Source organism: Melitaea cinxia, chromosome 23, assembly GCF_905220565.1.
Source record: "Melitaea cinxia chromosome 23, ilMelCinx1.1, whole genome shotgun sequence".
NCBI classification, from domain to species: domain Eukaryota; kingdom Metazoa; phylum Arthropoda; class Insecta; order Lepidoptera; family Nymphalidae; genus Melitaea; species Melitaea cinxia.
Genome location: NC_059416.1, coordinates 575492 through 600626, shown reverse-complemented (window position 1 = coordinate 600626; position 25135 = coordinate 575492). Strand labels below are relative to the sequence as shown.

Genomic DNA, 25135 nt, shown 5'->3' with positions numbered 1-25135 from the left:
AGAAATTTAAACTTGTGATGCTGTGAAGTGGCTGAGATGGTCGTTAGTTTGAGACGAATTTCTAAATTACTTACTGAATGCTCGGAACTGGTTTGATTTAATAATTTTATTGTCTTTTTAAAGTAGAACTGCCTTTTTTAAATGCCCTGTTAACAGCTTCTTGAGTACAAAACGGTCACATAAAAAAAATTATTGTATAAATGTGATCATAAGCCATGATATCTTATAGTGTAGCGAAGACACCCGTTATTTTAACGTCATAAAAAAATTAGTGCCTACTATAGTATTTTGACAGCTACCCAAATCTACATCGAATTCCAACAAAAAAGGGCAACACTCAAAAATACTACCGTTGAAATTATAAAACAAATTATAAAATGAGTAAAAAGTTTTGGTGCAAAAGTGCCAGTCTTCTTAAAGTGGTCGTTTTATGGAAAAGATAGGGTAATTTTTATTATACATATGTTATTAATCTACAAGGCCATGTGGCCTCTTCGTATATCTTATAACATTTTTTGCTTGAGTATTGTTTTAGAAATACATTTGTTTATCAATAAATAATTTCAGACGATAATATAACTTTTTTTTTTGACACAATAGAAATATTGTATTTACCGTTTGTTAGCTAAAGAGATTTTACTTTATTGTTTACGTAATGAGAAGAAAAATGAAAATTTTTTTCTCTAAAAAATCTACTTTTCGAAGCGGTAGCTTCATTTTGACGATAATTAATTTTTGAAGAATTTAGGTTGTTATATAACAGTGATGATTTTACGGTACTTTTACGGCCTAATCGAGTAAAGAGATTTTTAATTAAATTCAATTTAATCTTAAGAGCTAATCCCATCTTGGGTTTTTTGTTAAGATGAAAATTGAAAGTCCTTCGCAATCCACAGACTTTTTACACTTAAAATATTTGGCAATTTAAAAAGTTAAATAATCCAAAACAAAAGTTAATAATGGTGGACAGGAATTATAACAACATATTTTTCTTTAAGACTTCTTATGAAAGTAAAGAACTTACGCGGTTTCCATACTGTCAAAATCCTACTAAAGCCCGAATAAATAAGCACATATATAGACTGTTAGATTAACAAAAACCAGAATAATACATAATACACAATATGAAGTAATCCCTCCCCTATATTAAGAATTAAAAAAAAGATAAATATCTATAATAAATAATACCGCATATCCAATGAAATCGTACAAAACACATAAAAGTTCCATTTCAATCAACAACAAAGAAATCGCGGTATCCGGCTTATTTTTTAATTAACCCCTCACGAACATTCTTTATCTGTGCCGCGGCGGGAGGGAGAGGTAGGGAGGTCAAAAGGCCTCTTCATACCACTCCGTTTAGACATCTGTAAGACCTATTCTGAATTTTTGTCTGAATAATATTTTTACAACTTACCTACTTATAAATTCATAAGTATGAATATTCGAGTATTATTTTATATTTGCTTTTGTTTTATCTTATTTTAAATAAAATGTCGATAAAACTAAAGTTTTATATAAAAAATGTTACGACAAAGATATATATTAAAAAAAAAATTAAAGTCGGCCATTTTGTGACTAATTACTGCCAAAGTACAAAATGGCGGTAAGAGCGCGTTACGTAAGAAATTACCTTGCAGTACTTCTTTAGTTCATACGTCCGTATGGCCTTTGCTGTGTTCTATTTTAAGCTAGGAAACTAGAAATTATAAAGCCTTTGTTTCTTTTTAAATAAACTTGATCTTTATAACACTGGCTGCATTTTTTTAATTATAGAGGATACTGCGTCCATTGTAGTATATTTTAAAAAGCTAAATTTATTTTAAAAAGATATTTTTAATATAATAAAAGAAAGATATTGAAAATAACCTTTTAATCTTTATAAACAATAAAAAATGTATCTAATACGTCATAATAATATACATTATAACATTTAAAGAAGAGTTCACTCGTATCTCAATTTATCATCTACCATGAGAGGAAAGACATCTTCGCCCAGCAGCAGTTCGGGTACCTATTGCTAAGTATAATAAGTTTCATGTAAGTATAAATAAATACCTAATAGTTTTAAGACTAAACAGTATACATTGCAGTCAATGAAATTGTACTATGAATAGTGTTGTACGTAAATCGCTTGTTTCAGATAAGCGTTACTTTACGATAGGTCGTATTTATATCGATATTATGTATTTCGTTGGAATCGAATCGTTTGTAGCGTTCGATTCGGTAAATGAATTACCGAACATTTGCATAATAGTAACTGTATTTGTGGCGGCCATGTTGCTTTTTATATATCAAATTGAATTCAATTATTTAGTGTACTATGAATACTATAAAGTGTTTTTTTTTTGTTTTTTATTTATCAAATTATATATATATATATATTTTTTTTTTTTTTTTTTATGTCACTAGGTCGGCAAACAAGCGTACGGCTCACCTGATGGTAAGCGATTACCGTAGCGTATAGACACCTGCAACACCAGAAGCATCGCAAGCGCGTTGCCGACCAATCCCCAATCCCCCCAGGAGCTCTGGTCACCTTACTCACCAACAGGAACACAATACTGCTTGAAAACAGTATTATTTTGCTGTGATCTTCTGTAAGGTCGAGGTACTACCCCAGTCGGGCTGCTCCATATTTTGAGCAGGAAATTCCTGCTGTGCCCTACCTCAGTTAAAATTTACAAAACTATGTATATAATAAACGTGTTTCTTTCTTTTCATTCACTTTAACTTATGTAACAAATCTACTAAGTTCGCAAATATTTTTAAAGTTATATTTCTTTTGGCGTGTTAGGAAAAAATAATGAAAGTAGTTTTTTACGAAGCGCGCACACAGTCACAAGAAATTCGACACCTTGAAGTTAGCTAGTCAACGAAAAAGTTAACAACGTAAAGTTAGTTAACCAATGAAGTATAACTTCTTACGCGCGTACATAAGTAAATACACACATTTTTTTTATTGTTCGATTAGGTTTTAAAAATAACTTGAACTCCAACCATTGTGTATTTTTTCGACATAAATATTCTTCAATATTATAACTATTTGGAAATAAAATATGCTGAATACTTTTAAAATATATAAATACTATGAAAATATACTACTACTCACATCTCGCATAAAACCCGATCCTATGGGGATATCACAATAAAAAGCGGTCCGTGATATAAAGCAATATATTTAACTCTGGATCTCCATATGTACTAACTTTTATATCAAACATTTCCGCAGTTTTAGCGTAAAAGCGTAATAAATATTAATTTAAAACTTATTCAGTTATACAATTTTTGAGATTTGTTTTAACGTAAACAAATATTGAGTGAAATGTCCTGAAAATGAGTGGAAAGTTCTTGTAACGACAAATAAAGGCACGAACAATATATGTTCAATTTTAAAATTCAATTGACCGCGTATAAAACGTGTACAAAACATACACACGAGTCGAACGCGTAGTGACTCTTCAGACGGAACGAACGAATTACCCGTCACGTGTGAAGAGTCAGGAGGGCACTTGACCTCTTTGGCTGATTTAATTGTTCAAACGGATGTATTGGCTTTCGTGAATTCGAAATCGTAGCGAAATATTGTTAAAATAAAATAAAATAAAGGAGTTATGATTGGCTGTTACCTATTGGTAACAAGTTTTTTGTAAAGTTTCTTTCGTAAAGAATATTTTAACTGAAATACTGTTGGGAATAACTGGAATGACCTATAAGCTTTCGTTTACTGGTCAAAGGTCTGGGCTACTGGTAATGGACAGCAGTTTTTTGCCTTCCTATTTGCGTGCTTACTAAAACACACTGACCCATACGAACAAAGTAGGCTAGAATGAACCTTTTGTGTAAATCTAATTATTCGTTTCGAGTAGGAACTAAACCGCGAACAGCGATCACTATCAATTTTTTTAATTGTCACATTTAATTTCAAAGCAGCCAACACTGTGAGACTTGTCTAGTGTAGCATTAATCATGACATAAAGGCTCATTTGAATGCCAAATACAAATATTTGTCTCAAACTACTCCGTGTAATTGCTTCTAGTCCGGCATTCATAAATTAATAATCGTTCCATTGTATCTGTTGTTTAACGTGACAACTTCAATGTTCAGTATGGGTAAACACGGTACAGAATAAATAAAGTCATTAATAACGAAGAGTAACTTTGTCTAAAAAGAGTGGGACTAACATGTATTGATTTGTTGACAAGATCTTATAATAAATCTAATAAATTCTAAATCTAATACACTAGCGGTTGCCGTAGTCAATCGACGCCTGTAATACCAAAAGTATTTTAAAAGTTTAACTGACCTTACTTCTGCTGTCAACTCACCACAGGTACACAATACTACATGAGAGTAAATTTGAGTAACTTCCAAAGTTAGGCTTTTCAATCAGATTTTGAGCACACTATTTCCTCCTGTGTCTTTAATTCAGCCTATCGCAGTCTACAGCTGGATACAGCCCTACCTAATTTGCGCTCGGAATCCCGTTTCTCCGCAATCCCCATCCATCCTCTATCTAATTCATCTGTAATCTTACGTTGGCCGTCGCTCTAGTTGTCTGAAGGGAGTAATGTACAGCGTTGGCGGTTCCTACTGTAACTAAACCTAATAGTTCATACATCACTAACCTTATCCCTGATCTCCTGTCTCATCTTCTCCCGCTCCTCTTCCATCTTGCGATGCTTCTCCTTGCGTCTCTCCTCGGCTTCACGGATCGCCTCTTGACGTTCACGTTCCGCCTCTTCTTCCTTCTCCTTATCATCGCTGTCGTCTCCATCACCACCAACCGCGCCTGGAACAATGGATAGAGCTTTGTTAGCATTTCTTGTATATAAATATAAAAGTTTTTTAATCTTCTCCAACAGTTTACCAATCACTTATGTTCGAGATAAAATACAATATTTGATTTCACACCTTGTCGATAGAATTGTCTGATTTCTAAAGTGGATTTTTTTTATGTCACTAGGTCGGCAAACAAGCGTACGGCTCACCTGATGGTAAGCGATTACCGTAGCTTATCCCTGCCTGCAACACCAGAAGCATCGCAAGCGCGTTGCCGACCCAATCCCTAATCCTCCCAGGAGCTCTGGTCACCTTACTCACCAACAAGAACACAATACTGCTTGAAAACAGTATTATTTTGCTGTGATCTTCTGTAAGGTCGAGGTACTACCCCAGTCGGGCTGCTCCATATTTTGAGCAGGAAATTCCTGCTGTGCCCTACCTCAGTTAATTAATGGTAAAACGGAATGAATATATTAGAAACATTTATCCGTTGGATACATATATGTCATATGATTGAATCTTGATCAAATGTAATACTTGAATACTGATATTGTCCTTAGTATCGTCTTTGTTTTAATTTGACAATAAAAAAAGAAGAAAACTTATGTAGAATAACACTCAAAGTGATACAAAGCTATAAATAGTGATAAAAGTTATAGTTCGAAATAAAATGAAGATATTACTCAATAAAACACCGAAGAGGGTTTTAAAACGATAAAATTACGGAAGCATTCCATTTGCGTCACCATTAAAATAGGCTCTGAAACTGTCGATTCCCCCGAGGCGCCCCAGATGCGTAAAAACAATTGAACCGTTAAACTCGACGTAAACTTGATTGCAGCGACAATTTTCAATGATATTAGACACATTCGTACGCAACCACCTCGGTTCCACCTTTAACCGGTTCGAGCCGGTTTAAACCGGTTCAAGCCGGTTCAAACCCGCTTAATTCAGTCGAAAGGCTGCCAACACGCCGCCATTCAAAAATCCATTACACGTCAATATAAGCATTTGTCGCGAGCGCCCGGACGCGTCGGAATTCCGAGCCCATTTTCCGATACGATGGCTTTTAAAAGGTTTTCCGGCGCCTGATGCTTGAAACTTTTTACGATTTTTTCTCGAAGTGTTGGAGCCAATCAGATATATTAGGGTGCTTAATTATGACGGCGAGAGACTTCAGTAGCGTGATGAGTAATGAAACTGTACGACAACTCTTTCAATTTAAACACAATTTATATTTCTGATGATCTTGATATGAAAAGTAAAACAACTTCTTGATTTGACTTGACTTTAGTTGAGACAGATTATTTAAAGAAAAAAATGGTTACAACTTTTATAGAATTAAAAGCACTTCTTATTTTTAAATAATATAAATAGATAAAGTCCATCAATTTACTGTCAAAACTTCAATCATATCTTATCATCGAATATATAAAATTTTCTTTTCGCGGCGTTTGTTACGGAACTCCTTCGAAATAGCTGGACCCATACCGTTTTTTAATAACCTCTAAATGATAAGGGTGACCCACCCCTAAATATATATATTTTATTATTTTGACAGTGTATTTATTATTATTTTATTATGATTTAGTATTGCAAACTACATCAAACCTAATTTTTCACCCTTCTATCACCAACCCATATTTTTAATAGCGCTTAGTAACAAAAAATTGTTTGCCGGGTCAGCTAGAATATATTAGTATTATATCTTTATATACGAGTATTACCTTTATACCATATATATAAAGGTAAAGAATATTTATATGCAAAATGTTTTGCTTAACAAACTTTTAACACTCAGTACAAGGAGCGTCAAAGTTCATTCGATATGCGTGAACGTAGCGCGGGTCAACGAACTGGGGTCGATATCAATCTGATAAAGTATTGTAGGCATACGCCATGACGTGGCGATATTAGATTCTGTAAAATGGTGCTGGTACGGTATTTATTTAGTACGGTTACATTGTACTAGTACGGTCAAAGTGTACTAGTACTGTTAATTTAGTTGAACGATATGACGATTTTCTAATGTGACGACGCGTTGGCGCTACGGTCACAGAACTGGTTTGTGGCTGTTGCGCTGGCGGGTAATTATTTAGTTATATATCAGACAGTTAACTGATAAAGTATCCAATATATAATAGTTAGATCACAGCAAAATAATACTGTTTTCAAGCAGTATTGTATTCCTGTTGGTGAGTAAGGTGACCAGAGCTCCTGGGGGGATTGGGGATTGGGTCGGCAACGCGCTTGCGATGCTTTGAAGTCTACAATGTACTTTTAGTAATAATAGTTGACGTATAACAGAGTGTGAATACTTTGTAACTAAACGAGTATTTTATTTGTGAAATATTAATTCGTAAAATAAATTGAAATGTCTGATAATTATTTCATAAATGAAACGAGCCTCTCAATCTATCTTTCTATTAAAATGTTAATATAAAGGTAAAGTTTAATTCGAAATTAATATTTATTTACGTTGAATACTTCGCGTATTCGAGTCTTTCAGCCCGAAGGAATGGAAGATTCCATTTCTTGCGGACTTCGAAAAAAAATTTGATTATTATTCAAATATCCGAATGAATATTCAGTTACATATTTCATTAAGATTCAAACGGCTTGAGGTTCGACTCGATGAACATTCAAGAATTTACAGTCAATAGGAAAATTCCAAATAAAAAAAAAAAAAAATTATATTTTTTAAATATATATTTTCGAGACAGCTTACACGCGTATTTACCATTTACTAATAAGATCCTACTCTTATGAGTTTTTTATCATCTTTTATAGCCGATATGCGCTAGCCGGCTTTAACAATTTTCACATTTCATTTTTACAAATATTATTAGCAATGAAATTGTCAATTTGCTTCTAAAATTCTCATCTTTAATTAAATCACTTAAATACATCAGGGGGCCGTGATGTAATCACGTCAAAGCGAGATGGAACGTCAGTGCCACGATCGGAATCGAACTCAGTACAATGGGGGCTGATATTGAAACTGCCGTCAGTAAATTGAATCGTCATACTTGAGGAATTCATTTAATAACGTGTACGTGTACGGATAGCAAAAAAATATTGTGATTTCATTTAGATTTTTAAGCTCGTTCTAGTTTCGTGGTTACGAAAAGTTCCGATAAAACCGACGTTCTACAATTTGTTCTCTCCCGAAGCATCGCTACTAATATTATAAATGTGAATGTAAGTTTGTTTGTTACGCTTTCACGCGAAAACTACTTGACCGATCATCATGAAAATTTGTACACATATTTTTAGAGGTATTAGAAGTAACATAGGATACTTTAAAAAAAAATTCAATGCAAGCGAAGCCGCGGGTAAAAGCGAGTATATATATATATATTTGTATGAATTTTTATTTCTCGATCGTTTATGTAAACATTTGTATTGGCCATTCAGGTGTTTGCCGTGATCTGGGTGTTTGCGCAGTCCTTGTGGGTCTCCCAACCGTGCCTCGGAGAGCACGTTAAGCCGTCGGTTCCGGTTGTTATCATGTACACCTGATAGCGATCGTTACTCATATTAGGGAATATATCCGCCAACCCGCATTGGAGCAGCGTGGTGGATTAAGCTCTGATCAGATATTACAGGCTGAAGCGAGCGATCGTTTATGAGGTTATCTCTATATTTCCTATCTCAGAAAGAACGTAAAACCGGCACTAGTTGTCATTTTACGACAGTAATTGTTGATATAAGCTCTTATTGTTACTACTGCCTGAGAGTTTATTCAGTATGTTAAAGAAATATACGCATTCAGCCTGTAACATCCCACTAGTGGGCATAGGCCTCTTTCTCCACGTAGGAGAAGCATCGGGGCTTAATCCACAACGCTGCTCCATTGCGGGTTGGTGGAAAGAAATACACATTATATGTTATTTTTACAAGTTGGTATTAGTAAATTAGCAAGAGAAATATCATACTATATACATGTAATATATGTATTTATGTATGTATCTGATATAAACATAATTATGTATGTTTCTGCCCGCATTGAATGAAAGTTTCAGTTAAAACAAATTGGAACTAACTTTAATACACTCTAGTATGTACTAGATCGAAGTGCTAACGAAATTGTTACGAAAAACTTCAATTATAATTTGCAATATTTTATTTAAAAAAAAATGTATCCATTTCGGAGTAATCGAATCACATAAATTTATACGTTCACAAGCCTTTCTCACAGTTTTAACGCGAAACAACGTTAGTAAAAATAAATCAATTTACGCTTAGATTGCTTTAAAATTTAACTAGCGAGCCGCCTTCGCACGGGTGCAATACTGATACTAAATATAAAATATAAAATAAATGTTTGCAATGTAAGCGCAAAAAATGTGTTTATTTACGACACCACATTAGAAACCTCTAAAACTATCAGTATTTCTCTATTATATTATGCATGTATTATACATATAATCCTCCTCTGGAATCGCTCTATTTACTAAAATCGTATCAATATCCATTGCGTAGTTTCAAAGACCTGCATACAGACAGCGGGAAGCGACTTTGTTTTACACTATGTAGTGATTATAACGACCAACTGTTTCTCATTTGTTTTTCTCAGTAGAATATATATTCCAAATCGTGGGTAGTTTACATTGATTATAAAAAGTTATTTTATTGCAAAATCGAATACTGTATGTATATATATTTTGATTTTAATTTTGTATTATATGTGCATATACAAAATCTCAGCGAGGTATAACTCAGTTTAGACAGTCATATATATAAAAACACTAGCTGACCCCGCAAACGTTTCTTTGCCATATATGTTATTAACCCGCTTAATCCCCCCCCCCCTTATAGCTTAGGGGTATGAAAAATAGATGTTGGCCAATTCTCAGACCTACCCGATATGCCCACAAAATTTTATTAAAATCGGTCAAGCCGTTTCGGAGGAGTTCAATGTTTAACACCATGACACGAGAATTTTATATATTAGATATAAACATATATACTTATTAAAAATTAATTTCCATCGTAATATTTTACTAACGCTACCCGTTGAATCGGACGTGCGTATGGTAATAGGGGTTGAAATGTGTAATAACAGAGAGTTCCGACGTGGTTGTTGGCAATAAAACATTTATACGTACATTACGATTTAGGTATAGCGCCACTATATTGCCCGCTAGCTGTGTGCGTTATAGAAATTCCTTTAGCCGTAATGACTTTAGTTTTATTCGGTATTTATCCTTCTTATGTAATAAGGTTGCACATAACACTGGGTATATTACCTAAGTTTGTAATGTACCCAATGTTAAGATATAAATTTTTATTTTATTGTTTGATTTTTTTGCTAACTTAACTTTCTTTTATTATTGTCGAGTTTTTTTTTAATGAGATTATTTTGACTTTCGTTAAGTGTGTATATCATCTTATGACGAAATGTTTTCATTTCATTTTCATTTCATACCATTTCATTTCATTTCAATATTGTTGAAAAAAATGTAGCTCTGTGTTAATATGGGCTTTGTGAGAAAGTTTTATGTAAGTTATGTATTTTTAAATCTAGGTTTAGACTAAGCATAGTTGATTATAATCAGAGTTTTTTTTTGATTTTGTAAATATAATCTAGGATTTGATGACCTGATGTAACTGAGTTAGGGTACAGCAGGTAATTTCCTGCTCAAAATATGGAGCAGCCCGACTGGGGAATTTGCTCGACAATACAGAAGATCAAAGCTAAATAATACTGTTTTCAAGCAGTGTTGTATTCCTGTAGTTAGTAAGGTGACCAGAGCTCCTGGGGAGAATTGGGGGTAGGGTCAGCATTGCGATGCTTATAGTGTTGCAGGCGTCTATAAGCTAAGGTAATTGCTTACCATCAGGTACGCTTGTGTACCGACCAAGTCATAAAAAAGACCTTAAACTACCTATGTCAATTGATATTGTTATATCACCATTACTAAATAAAGGTTTACATTCAATTACTAGAAAAAAATTAACTTACAAAATACTAATCGATATTCCAATTAAAAAATTTTTATCATGTCGAAGATAGTCATATTGCTTCAACTTTAAAGTGAAAAATGCTTTAAATCAAATAAATTTAAATCAAACATTTTTAATATCATATCAAAAATCGACCAGCGATACGGGTTCTGTAAAATAACTCACTATGGACGGCCCTGCAGTCGCTTAGAACCGAATATAAAAATACCATATTAAAATTTTGATCTAACGAGTACATCGTTCCATAGCTTAATTGGCTAGAGCACCGACACGGTCAGTCGGAGATGCAGGTTCGATCCCCGCTGGAAAGGTCGATTTTTGATATGATATTAAAAATGTTTAGAATTCCCTAATGTATGGGTAAAACAAAAATAAATTTTGAAATTACATTTCACAATTCATGAGTTCATTAATATTTTAAAGATCATTTACGAGTAGATTAATTAAATATCTCATTTTATAAGTTACTATACCTTAAATCGTAAATTTACTATGATGTTACGGTGTTATACGTATGTTATCATTCCGTTGAAGTAATGTAGTTTTTGTTTTTGTTTTTCACAACTTAATTATCTTTTCATATTTGTTTCTTAATATAGATGAATATCTTCCAATAGAGCCAATGCAGAACAGTCGAATATGTTTCACACTATCTTGATTTTAAACGTGTCAATTATTTGACATGTACAGTTGTACACAAATCCTATTCCCGCTGAGTCTGTAATCTTGTTGATATCACGAGGGTAGTTCGAGAAAGTTATGGAAGTTCTCGAGTAAAATCAAATTTCAATCGGCCTCAGAATTAGGTTACGTCTTAGACGAAACTAGTCTGCCTACGAGTCTGGGCTTGTAATTCAGTTATAAACGAAGCCTTATTGGGTTGAAGCTCTATTAGACGCTAGTACAGTTATAAATTTAACTAAATATTCTTTTTTATTAGCTTTTGTATAAGTGATTATTACAATTAATAAAGATGTATTACATATTACCAAGTAACAAAAGGTAATGTGAAACAGCTAGAACGCTTAAATATCGTTTTAAAGGCGACGTTCAAACGGTACATAACGTTATATGTAATTTATTTTTTCATTTTTTATTGTGTTTGCATATTTATGTATGTATAATTTTAATTTAAAAATGAAATTAGTACAACCTTAATTTGTTTCATAAAGTTTATTTGTTTGTGTAGAATTACTTACACTGACTACGCTGTCTTGTACAATTGAATACTGTAGCTTTTGTGTACTCATTGTTGTATGTCAAGTTTATTTCGGTAAATTTTTATAGACTAATTAGAATATAATATGATGACGCGTTGGCGCAGCGGTCACAGCACTGGCTGTTATGCCGGTGGTTGTGGGTTCGATTCCCCGTATATGACAAACATTTATATTGGTCATATAGTTTGCCGTGACCTGGGCGTTTGTGCTTGTGTATTGTGTGTGTTTCCGTGCCCATGACATAGGAGTAAATCCTACTGGGAGCCGTTGAATGTTCAAATAATTTGAAAGAACTTTTGATTAACCTACTTGGAAAAAGAACTTATATTTGATTGATTACTTTTCAATATTAAAAAAACCAGACAATGCTTTGCAGGAGAATAGATTGATTCACTTTTCATATCTTTTGTTTCATTTTAAAAATCTTCATATAAAATATTCTTAAAACATTGCCAATAATAAAAGTTATATTAGCTTGCTTACTTTAACAGACGTGTGTGAAAGTCAAGGATATTTATTTATTCATTTATTATAAACAAAACGAATGGATGAAGATATAATACGAATAGATCTAACAAACATTTATGTACAAGAAAAATAAATAAATAAGCATATAAAAAGTTACTACATAACGAAAATGTTACGATTGTTTACATAACGCGAAATAAACAAACTCGTAAAATCGTCCGACCCAGATCATTCGTTGGAATTATGATTTTACAATCAAAAAAGTATCTTACAGTACTACTAGCTGTTCATTTGAGGAAAAAAAAAACAGTTTGTAGGTTTCCTCGGTAAATAGGCTATCCAACACAAAAATCATTTTTCAATTCGAATCGCTAGTTCCATAGATGAGTGCCCTTAAACAAAATATTCAATTTTCTACAAAATTAGTAAAAATAAATTTAATACTACATTAATATATAACCGATATTTTTTAAATAAAATAAAATATATATTTGTGTTTCATTTTAATCTGTTTTATTTCGATTGCCGTTAGCATTCTTATTCTATTTTTATTAAGAAATGAATGATATTATTATAATATTTCTTTTGTAAGCCATTGTTTAATTTTAGTAGAAGAATTTCTAATTCTTAGATTCTTAGATAGAGAAATGATTAACTGTACAATATGAGAATGCTAGAAAATAATAATGTGCTCGGTAAATAAAGACAGAGACACTCAATTTTAAGTAAGCTCTTGAAAAGTACTTTAGTAAACAGTCATAACAAGCGTCAATATTAATACAATTAACTTGAAGTGTTAAATATGTTTAAATATAAAATTTTGATAATTTTCACTCGCAGAAGAGTCAACAGAAAACAATACGTAAAAAATAAATAAAAAATTAAGCTTGTTGGAACAAACACAAACCTTAATCATAACAACGCTACTATGTATGTATGTATTATGGTGTATATATGCTATATATGTATATTTGTACTCGATAATTGATATTGTTCTAGGTGACACTAATTGTCACTTCTCTGTGTACACTTCTCTACCGCTTTCACTATGCTGGGTGCTATATGTCCAAGGTTGTCTGGAAGAGATCGCTACTCTAGCGATAAGACCGCCTTTGTACACTGTTCTATATTTGTAATGTGTGATAGTGTTGATTGTTGTTGTGTACAATACAGAGTATTATTATTATTATTACGCTGTATGAAAATATACCACGCTTTAATAGATAATTAATAAGACGGTTCTACAAGATTATTTCTAAACTATACTTGTTTTAGCAATAGTAGTTTGATAATCAGTCCGTGTTGAAATATTGAAAAATATTCAGTGCACTAATGGTGATCCAAGGCGTCCCATAGTACACAGTTTGCATAGCTATGAATTTGTCAAATCGTACTACAGACAAGTTTATCGATCCGTCTAATAATAGCCGGGTCGGTAGGCACTGCAAGCTACAACTTTGTCTGACTTGTGCTGTATACTTAAAAAAAAAAACATGTTAAGTTAACCATTAAAAATGTTACAATTTATTTTTAATGTAATATACAAGTACTCGTTATAAAACTGTAATAAAACCGATTATGATCAATATTTTAAAATTACTGTTAGAGATTTTTAATATAATTCCAAGAAATTTTAGTACAAACTAATACAATATTGAATTATAAGCAACGATACACACCAGGCTACATTTGGCTGTTACTTTTGAATCTTAAGCTTACATTTTTTTTAATATAGCATTCGAATGATATTAGAACTCTTTTTCGAAAACTTTTTTGTTTGATTTTAAACAAGCAAATGTCAGTGTTTGAATAAGAATATAGATAATAAATTTAATAACAATATATTAAAATTTATGTCACTGAAATTCCATTACGAAATATTTCCTAGACGATTCCTAATAAATGTTCTGAATTTGGGATTGTTAAATTGGTCAATTTAATTACGATGATAGAGGTCTGTTGCGGTACTTTGGCGGTTCATACCCGACCTTCGATTGGGAAAGTGGTAATTGGCGCGATACGTGGGTTGAACAGATTGTCATAAACTTTATAGATATATACTTTCCATACATAGCGCCTATGTTACATTACTGTATGTTGAGTCGTAAAGTATGATGAGTAATATTAGCTAAGATTATACGTAATAATATCAAGCGGAAGATTCGTTGGCTTGTTGTTAATCTTAGGTGAGGTTACGTTTGTTTTTCATTCTGCGACAGACAGTTTTCTTTAATTTGAACGTGATCGAAACCTTAGTGTAAACAATTTTGCCTAAAAATGTAAACAACTTACTAATAATGAAACTAAACTGGTCAAATTCTGTTTAGTATAGATAAATTTTGGGCCCTTATCACGATCTAGCTATTTGTAACTTAGCGGCGTATGTGGCGTAAAGTATCGTATGGTTTGAATGAAACTTGACATAATTTTTATTTATAACGTAAGAAAAGTTACAAGATAACATTTATATCATAACTTTGTACGGTTTTTTTAGAAATAAAGAGTGGGGATGAAAATCAAAACGTATAATCGAATACCGAGTGTTGACTCGACAACAGGCAGTAAAAAATAAATAAATCACATTGACTCATTAAATATTTCCGTACGGAGAGATTGAAATAATTTTCACGTGACTTGTACATAATTTAGTCTTTTCAGTAACAATTTCGTATTGTCTTAAATACAAAGGAGAAGAGAATTTCTTAAGAATTCCGAAGTGACGTTAAGCGTCTCGGAGACAAAGGTTCAAAACTTGGGGTAATTACAGTTAGAATAACTGCTTGAAAGTTAATAAGTTCGCGTTTGGGAAACGTCGGGAACTTTTGCGAATTATTGGACTTTGTAAATCGGTTAGTAGTTGTATTGAGGTGAGGTTCAGTACATTGTCATAAGTAATGATTAAATAAATTCAATAAAGACAAAAATAATTAATAATCTATCTGTAAGCAGTTAGCTTTATAAACACTATGTTATGATATGTAATGTTATATTATATTATTTATTTTACTTTTATTCTGTTTTTTTTATTGTATACCTACACCCTATACTCTCTTGCACATACCAAGGTTGGCTGGTAGAAAGTGCATTAGCGTTAAGCCCGCCTTTTGTACACACTTGTATTAGTGTATTTATTGTACGATTAAAAATTTAAATAAATAGATAAATACTAAAATAATTATGATTATAATTTTACTTTTATACAGCTGAGTTATATGTTATATTACGTGGGCTTATCGTAATGAAACAGGAACCACACATGTGGAACTATGATAGCCTTTTATTAGGATACAATGGTTTCTATGAAATGTGGTCGTTGACTGTTCATGACACGCTTATACGCGCATATTGTTGCAAGCGTTCTTATGCTACGCTAAACACATACAATCAGCAGGATTGAATGCTTATACGCCAACCTAGAGGTATAAAAAAGTTATGTATCAAATTCATCATATTATCATATTTCAATATTTATTTTTGAAAAGGTTTCTCAAAGATGATTTTGTAATATTACAACATACAGAAAAAGAAAAGAAAACCCAAGGGCAAAAGCTAACAATAGATAATTTATAAATATCTTATAGAACACAGACGGTCGTCTGTTCCTATGGTAAGTATCTTAATGTTTGTATTACAGGTAACAGCCGGCTGCTATAGCTAAATACTTTTTTTAATAAATAAACATAGAAATATTACATATATAGTAATATAAATACAAATATTACACCCAGATATAGGCGTGAATCGAACCCGCAACCCGCGGAGTAGAAAGCAGGGCCACTACAAACTGCGCCTAGCGAGTCATGATGAATTACTAAGAATTCAAAATTTACGAATAATGAATGAAATAAAAACAATTCAGTTAAATTACGCTTCTGTATCGGAACCTTTAAGATTCTGATCAGAAATTTAATTACATACTAGTAGGCTGAAGAGATGAGTGATGATGACATACTTGTAGGATTAATTAGTCGGTTATTATTATGTATACCGACAAACTTAACAAAAATTTTATATAAATAACGTATTCAAAACTTGTTTCTTAAATGTGAACTAAAAATTGTTTCAACTGGTTAAATTGTATAGAGTAAATTCCTTTTTAAATGATTGAAGTTACGAAATGCATGCTACGTCGTAGTAATAGCACGTAGCGTGAGCTACGCCGTAGCTACGTCACGTAACCCTATTATTGTAGTATTTAGATTTGTAAGAAAATGATTATAAAGTTATTCGTTAATGAGGATGTGTAATTATAGTTTTATTGACTTCAATTAATATCAACTATGAAAAAATAATTGAAATTTATTTCCTGACAACTAAGTTTGTTAAGAGCTTCAAAAAAATGATTCCTTAAACTGAAATTACTGTAAAAGGATTCTCGAGGAGTTAATTAAAAAAGACGAAGTCTCGGCGAGCAGGACTTGAAATTTAACTCGGAACAATTTTTATTGAATTTAATAAAAAAGCCGTCGGTTAAGTTTAAAGGAAAATCGAGCGGAATTATGAAGTGTACTTTCGAAGTACTTAACCTACTTGGATGTAAGGAGAAGATTAACACGTTTTCTTTTACTAAAATCTGATTACGTGTTACTAGATCTATGTGTGAATGTATTGATTGTGTGTTTTAATGTTTGTTACCATTTGTATTATAAATTATAGCTCATATTAGCCTGTAATATCCCATTTCTGGGCATAGGCCTTTTTCTATGTAGGAAAAGGATCAGACTTTAATCCATCACGCTGCTCCAATGTGGGTTGGTGGATAGATGTAATAATAAATAGGTACTCATTACAAAATAGAAATAAATTAACAGTGCCGAGGGCTCGATTTAACTATATTCATCAACAACGTATATCCAGTTGATACATAGCTAGCTGACCGGGCAAACATTGTTTTGTTGATAAATATGTATATATAGCTAGCTGACCGGGCAAACATTGTTGTGCCATATATATTATTAGCCCCCTTAATCCCCCCCTTGTAACTTATGGGTATAAAAAATAGATCTTGGCCAATTCTTAGATCTACCCGATATGCACACGAAATTTTATAAAAATCGGTCCAGCCCTTTCGCAGGAATATTGTAACTAACATTGTGACACGAGAATTTTATGTGTAAGATATATAACTAGCTGACCCAGGAATGGTTATTTTGCCATATATACTATTTAGTCGATGAGTAATCACCACCATATCATATACTAAAACCTCCTCCAAAATACGCTGCATGAATGCTGAAATATATTAAGATATATATATATGTATATATTTAGATATTATATACAAATGTTCAGTTAAATATTTGATGATATCGAATGAAACGCGTCGGTCTCACGTCACGTAGTGCGGCGACCTTATTGATACGAGCTGAGCCAACATTTGTACGTACCGCGTACGTGACGATATTCACAACTCTGGTTTACTATGTATAATTAGACGTGTAAATGAATATAGCGTTGAAAATAAAAACTACAACATCATCTAAATATTTTTCTTTTTTTCTCTAAATAAATTTGTGGCAGGTCGATCTCTTTATATTAAAAGAATATATGTAAAAGATAGGTTGAATTGCAGGTATGACAATAATAATATCGGATTCAAAAGGCAGTGTTGCTTGAAACGGCCCACATTATGAGGAGGTTCCGCAGTCTGAAGCCTTAACTATGAGCGATCTGGGCCTCAACCTGCCACCGGAGGACTACTATATTTTTAAATATTTTTATTTGTCCTACAATAATATGCTTTATTGAACATTTAAATAAAGAACAAAATTCACCTAACAAGCGATTATAGTCACAAATTGTACAACAGGCGATCTTAATGCTAAAAACAATATCTTCCAGATAACCTGGTAATAAGAGGATTATAGTTTTTCAGATAGCCATACATCTAGTATATATACAAATTCTTAAACAGAATTAACGTAAAGGATAATTTTATAACTCTTTCAACGTTTAGTATAAAATATCGTAACAGAAATTGTACCACTATGTAATTACCGTGCATTTAATATGAAGGGTTGAAACATGAAATCCGAACAAACAAAACTGTTTACATTACGGTACGTGTACTGATTGCGAAAGCATTTTATAATAAATGTGCTTTTATTTTGATTTATCAATATTTCATTAATTAAATATAAATATTAAATAAATATTTAACCACAATTACCTGGTTTACTAGGTGCGGTACAAAAGTAAATATTATGTTCGAAATATGGAGCAGATCAAAGAGGAAAGTACCGGCTAGAAATTATACTTTAAGATAACTTTTAAGACTCGCGAAAGAACATACAGTACGGAAAATAAGAAATTATTAGAAAGCACCTTTACCTAGCATTAGACCTTCAGTTTTTTATACCAAACGAGTGGTTAACACGTGCATGGTCCGCCCGATAATAAGCTATAATTTGTAGATGCCTGCGATTGCCGATATTATTATATTATTACTAGTTTTTTATTACTATATATATATAATGATACTAGTTGTGCTTGCGACTTCGTCCACGTGGAATTTAACAAAAAAGTTATTGCTCAGTTCGCAAACTATTAAAATAAATAAATTTCTAAAATAAAGTAGCCTAAGTTTCTAAGTCCTTGTTGCATCAGGTATCTGCCAGTAAAATTACCGTCAAACCGGACAAGCCGTTTCAGAGATTAGCCGGAACATACAGACAGACAGACAAAAATTGTAAAAATGTTATTTTGGTATATGTACAACACACAGACACTCCAATTTTATGTATTCGTATAGATAAGTGCCGTTTTTCTTGGTGTATTATCTTATAACCAGTGGAATTAAAAAAAAAATTGAACTTAATATAATAGTTTTAAAATATATTTCTAGTGAAAGTAGTAAAGGTTTTCAAGATATTTCGTTTTTTAAGATGAATTTTTAATTACTAATGGCATATTATGAAAGACGTAATATAGAAAATCTATATAATTTCAACCGCAAAGTAAAGTGTATTAAGCTGCGTACCCGTCGTCATGAGAAGAGAAAACTTAACCCAGTTATGGGATCTTGAAAGCACGGTTACTTTTTAATAAGTGTTTAATCGTTCAATAATTTTGCATTAAAAGAATTTTTTGCTTAAAGAAACTCGTATAGATTATTTTTAATTGGATTTAGTTTGTTAATAATATGGTAATATTTTTGCAATGGTCGCAGGTGACCACGTGTGCTTATATGATATGATATTGAAAGTTTAACAGGGAAGGTTAAGGTTTTATAACAGTTAGCGGATGTATTAAAAATATTTTTTAAAATTACGCCCAATTACGTCCAAACTCAGGCATCATATCACAATAAATTACATTTATTTTATTAAATTATTGTGCGCTACCCTTCCCACTGCATCACTATATCGAAAGCTACTAGTGGTCAGAAAGAATTAGCTACTTTTTCGATAAGGTCGTCTTTTTACATAGTTTTTTTATAAATAATCTTTTTTTGTAATTTGCTGTCTAATAATGAAAATATTATTACCAATATGATGGGCAGGTTAAAATTAAGTCCACACTAACTCCACTTAACTCTCCACTCAGATTCTACTTTATTGAAGTAGGCTTATATAAGTACTCTGAGTGTCCGCTTATACGTGTTTGGCTCGCAATGCAGATCGCTGAGAGTCGGGCAGAAACTTAACAGTTGCTCTTTTGAAATCATCAGTTGCAATGTGTTAAGAACGATCAGGTACCCTTCGAGAACATTCTCTTATTTTTTTAACTAGTTTTTACCCGCGGCTTTGCTCGCATAGAATTTTTTTAATAAAAAGTATCCTATGTTACTTCCACCTCCAAAAATATGTGTACAAAGTTTCATTATCATCGGTTAAGTAGTTTTCGCGTGAAAGTGTAACAAACAAACTTACATACACATTTATGACATTATTAGGGATATTTCAACGTCAATCAATTTATTACTTTATTGTTCATACAAACTTAATATTTTTTTTTCTCAAATGGCAAATCTGTGTCTATCTATGTCCATTTATCTCTATTTCACTTCATCATCATCATCATCATCATTATCACTTCAGCCTATCGCAGTCCACTGCTGCCTAAGTTCACGCAAAATGGCGTGAACTCATGTGTGTTGCCCATAGTCGCCACGCTGGGCAGGCGGCTATGTATATTGATGTAATTAAATTTCTATATCTATTATAGCAATGACTAATGCTCGAAATTAAAAGGTAAAATTAAGGCTTTTAAATTGTATGGAATAGTACACTTGTTTAAGTTGTGAGACATAACAAATATTTATACTGATGTGTGTGTTGCGCACCATGCAAAAGTAAATCTCTTCAAAAGACAGAATTTATTAAAATAATTATTCTATGCAGAGAAACTCGTTAAAAACTAGTAATATTATAAAAATACAGAACCATTATATTTATTAAATTAAATAAACAACTAACAAAAACAATTTTTAATACTTATAAAGTAATTTTTTTTTAATTTATTTGTAGGTAAGCCAGAAAGTTCATCTGCAAGAGATAGTTAAATGCAATAAGACCGCAGTAAAGGCTTTTCAGGTTAAACTGTAAGTTTTTGTGATTGTATTGTGTTTGCAATTAAGTTTATCTCTCTTGTTTCATTAATATATATTCTATATATATATATATATATATATATATATATATATATTCTATATATATATATATATATATATATATATATATATATATTTAAATTGAGATAACCTGTTAGATATTAATGAAATATGACTAAATTCCGCTGTTTTATAAATTCGAGTTTTAAATCTTGTATATAAAATTCTCGTGTCACAATGTCACAACAATAGTTATCGTACTCTTCCGAAACGTCTGGATCGATTTTTATGTAATTTCGTGCGCATTTTGGGTAAGTCTGAGCTCGGCCAAAATCTTTCTTTATTCTGTTAAGTTATAAAGGGGAGGGGTGGTGTTAAGGGGGTTAAGGGTCTTTGAAATTTGTCATAGGAATATTATGTCACAACTACCTACCTATTACTACCTATAGAAAGACAATCTCCGATTTTTTCCTGTTGAAGATTTTTTAAGTAGGTGTATGCTTGTCAACCCATTTTGAACGAGTGGTAATGATACCAACTCTTATCTTACGGAACAAGACATCTGTTGCTTTGTAGTATGTTATTGTATATAGGATTTAATTATCATTTTCATAAATAATACACTTAATTATACCATGTTTCATGTAGTTATGAAACGTACAATTACGTAATACAAGTTTCATCCTCAATAAAAAACAAGCTTTTTTATCTTGGAACATGTAACAATAATTCACTGAATTACATACATCACTGTAGCTCGCACCAACACGCGAAACATAATTTTTAAATGTAAATAAAAACGCATACGTTTTGTTACGAATGATTGCGGTATTATTGATAAAAGGATTTTTACAGATATATTTAAGCTGCGTCTTATCTATATAAATAAATGAAATTGGAGTGTCTGTTTGTAATATTTAAATAACCGCTTTATACTAAATACACATGGATGTATACACGATACATATACCAAAATAACAACCTCTGAAACTGCGGGACCGATTTTGATGGGACTTTCACTGGAAGATGATGTAATAAATATCATCATAATATATCATATAAATGGTATCTTATGATACTTTAATTTTAGATATCTTTTTTATAACCGCGGACTGAACAATAATTATTTTGTTAAATTCCACGCGGACGAAATCGCGGGCACAGCTAGTATTTATATAAATTGTTTTGTATTACAACAGTTTTTTTTTAAATAGTAACTGTAGAGTTTCTTGCCGATTCTTCTCTGCAGAATGTATGTACATTCCGTATCGGTGGTAGCTTCATTTTAAACGATAATTAAAAATTCGATTTGTAAGAAAACTATTCAAAGGTGCTTTTGAAGCCTGTTTAAATAAATTTGTTTTTGATTTTGATTTGATTTGTGAAAATGAGAAAGAAAAAAAACCTAGTACAGTTTACTAAAATTGCTGCTGTACTTGGTATAATTTCAATTTGATAAATGCTATTATTATATAATTACGTAATTTAATTTTTTTTATATGAACAAGGTCGTAAAAATATTTGTAATGCATTATAGAATGGTATTATTGAAATAAATTGAATTTTATTGAAAAGAGCGTGGTGGATTAAGCTCTGATCCTTCTCCTACATGGGGAAAGAGGCCTATGCCCAGTAGTGGGATATAACAGGCTGAAGCGAGCGATTTATTGAAAAATCTTTTTTTTTTCGTCAAATTATATTCGAAATTTAATGAGTTTTCTATGAGTTATATCTTAAATTACTTGGAAATTGTAAAATTTTTTTTTTTTTGTATCAAACTACCAGTATTTATTATTTGTTTTTCTAAATAAAAGACTAGGGCTTTGTTCAGCTTAAGGTCATTTAAAAACTGTTATAATATATATATATATTTTTAATAAGTCTATTACGTCGTACAAAAGCACACCTGTGTCTTATAAAATTTCGTTATAAAGCGCCTCAGCTGCCAGCTATTTTCCATGCGACAGATTGTGTCCGATGTCAACCTACACCACGTGAGACGGATTTGTGTTAATTGAAACCGAACACTGAACGATTTACTTTAAATTAAAAGTTTCGTGGATGAACTTTTTGTGGAAGCGGTTGGGCTTTAGATGTGGTTAATAGATTGAGCGTTTAAGTGTTATTTAAGTTAAATTTAAGTGTTATTTAAAAACTGGAGATTAGTATGAGACTGTTTTATAATTATTTCATTTAGAATGTTTTACTTCAACTTACTTAATTTCGTTAAATGCTTACAAAAGTGTTTTTTAAATGTCATCATCATCATCACTTTAGCCTATCGCAGTCCATGGACATAGGCATCCACAAGTTCGCGCCAAAAATAGCGTGAACTCACGTGTGTTGCCCATAGTCACCACGCTGGGCAGGCGGGTTGGTGACCGCAGGGCTGGTTTTGTGTTTGTAATTAAATGTACTGTCTGTAATATTACTTAGTAGCATTACTTTTTAATAGATGGCGCTGGTATACATTTAGGTAAATATTAATAAATAATTCTTTAAATAGTCAGATGGCGTTACTACATAATAAAGTTGCACCAGCGATAATAATAATAATAATATATTCTTTATTGTACACCAAAATATAAACAAACGCTAGTAACAAAAAAAAAAGATGTACAAAGGCGATCTTATCGCTGAGCAGCGATTTCTTCCATATAATCTGTGGGCACAGGACACAATATAATTGATTGATTGATTGGTTTAATGAGGACACAATATACAAGTGACGGATAGGAAATGCTTTTGAACACTAACAGCGTCAACTGAAGCGCACTGTCGAGAGTAATTTATACAAATGTATGGATATATTAGCATTATTTGTTTATTGGAACCTGCAGCAAAAGATTTCTTCATTTAATATTATCAAAAATTCAAGCGATCCGTATTTTTCTCATGTGTCCTTCATATATTTTATGAAAGATTTTACCCGTGGTAAGCGAATTTGTATATTTTTACCTTGTTTGTTTTTCCGGCTTATGTTTTTTAATATCCTATTCCTCTTTTGTGGAACAGTGTGTTTTTCGTTGTTTGATAAAAAATATTTTTAAGCTGTTGCCTTTATTTTGCGGAAATGCTACGCGTTTTGCATTTTTTAGCAATATTGAATGCACAGATCATTTCCTTTGTATGATATTGTACTGTAGTTACTATTGACTGTCTCTTTTCGTTATGAAAAACGAACCAGCCTCCTGTCATCAGCGGTTACCGAGTTGAATCTTTTAGATATTTATTAGTGCAGTAATTTTTTGTCGACTATAAATACCGTTAAACAAAATTCATAAATTGACATCAGACCTGGATAATTGTATTAATGATGTTAAAAGGCCTCTTTTTATGGGAGAAGCGTTGGAACCTAATTCACTACTATCAGATATTATTGATTATAAGAGGTAACAGTTTTACGAACTCTTTTAGGCATGATCAGTAGATTTTTTTTTTTGGTACACACACGGTCGTCTGTTCTTATGATAAGCAAATTAATGTTTATCTTATAGGTAACGGCTAGCTGATAAAGCTAGACATTTCTTATAAATAAATACATCCCAGGCTCGATGTGGCAATGAACCTATAATGCTCGGAGTAGACAGCAGAGTCACTGGAAACTGCGCCAATGGTCAAGTCATCAGTAGATGAATTAAAAATAATAAGTCCAAAATGAATTTCAACAAAAATTTAACTACACTTCATTGGAAAACAATTTGAACTTATATTCCGAACATAAAGTCGGCCTGTCGACAGCCTACCCTTTTCCGTTGTAATATTTTTGTCAAAATTCCGAAAGCCTTTTCCGATATTATGGTTAAAATTTACGATTTCGTTTCGAAACCGATATTTCCGAACCGTAAAACATATTTTGTGCGCCATTTGAACTGAGTTACGAATTATTTTTATCGTACATTTTTATAGGTTAGAGTTTTAGATTTCAAAGTGGATTTCGTATCAAGAGCGTTTTAGCATTTTTTTTATGTAAACTACTAGCGACCCGCCCCGGCTTCACCCGTGTGCAAAAACTATCAGTATTCCTCTACTATATTATGCATTTATTATACTTATATACCTTCCTCTGGAATCGCTCTATTTACTTAAGAAATCTGCATTAAAATCCGTTGCGTTTTTTAAAGATCTAAGCATACAGAC

At 32.0% G+C, this 25135-nt stretch overlaps 1 protein-coding gene across 1 annotated transcript in view; it reads right to left on the bottom strand.

Moving 5' to 3' along the window:
* The window catches only part of LOC123665238 (complexin), a 417462-nt gene that overhangs the window by 16358 nt on the left and 375969 nt on the right, over positions 1 to 25135 (bottom strand). Inside the window, exon 4 of the mRNA XM_045599571.1 lies at positions 4630 to 4793. Coding sequence (XP_045455527.1) covers positions 4630 to 4793 — 164 coding nt within the window. The remainder of the gene's footprint in view (positions 1 to 4629; positions 4794 to 25135) is intronic.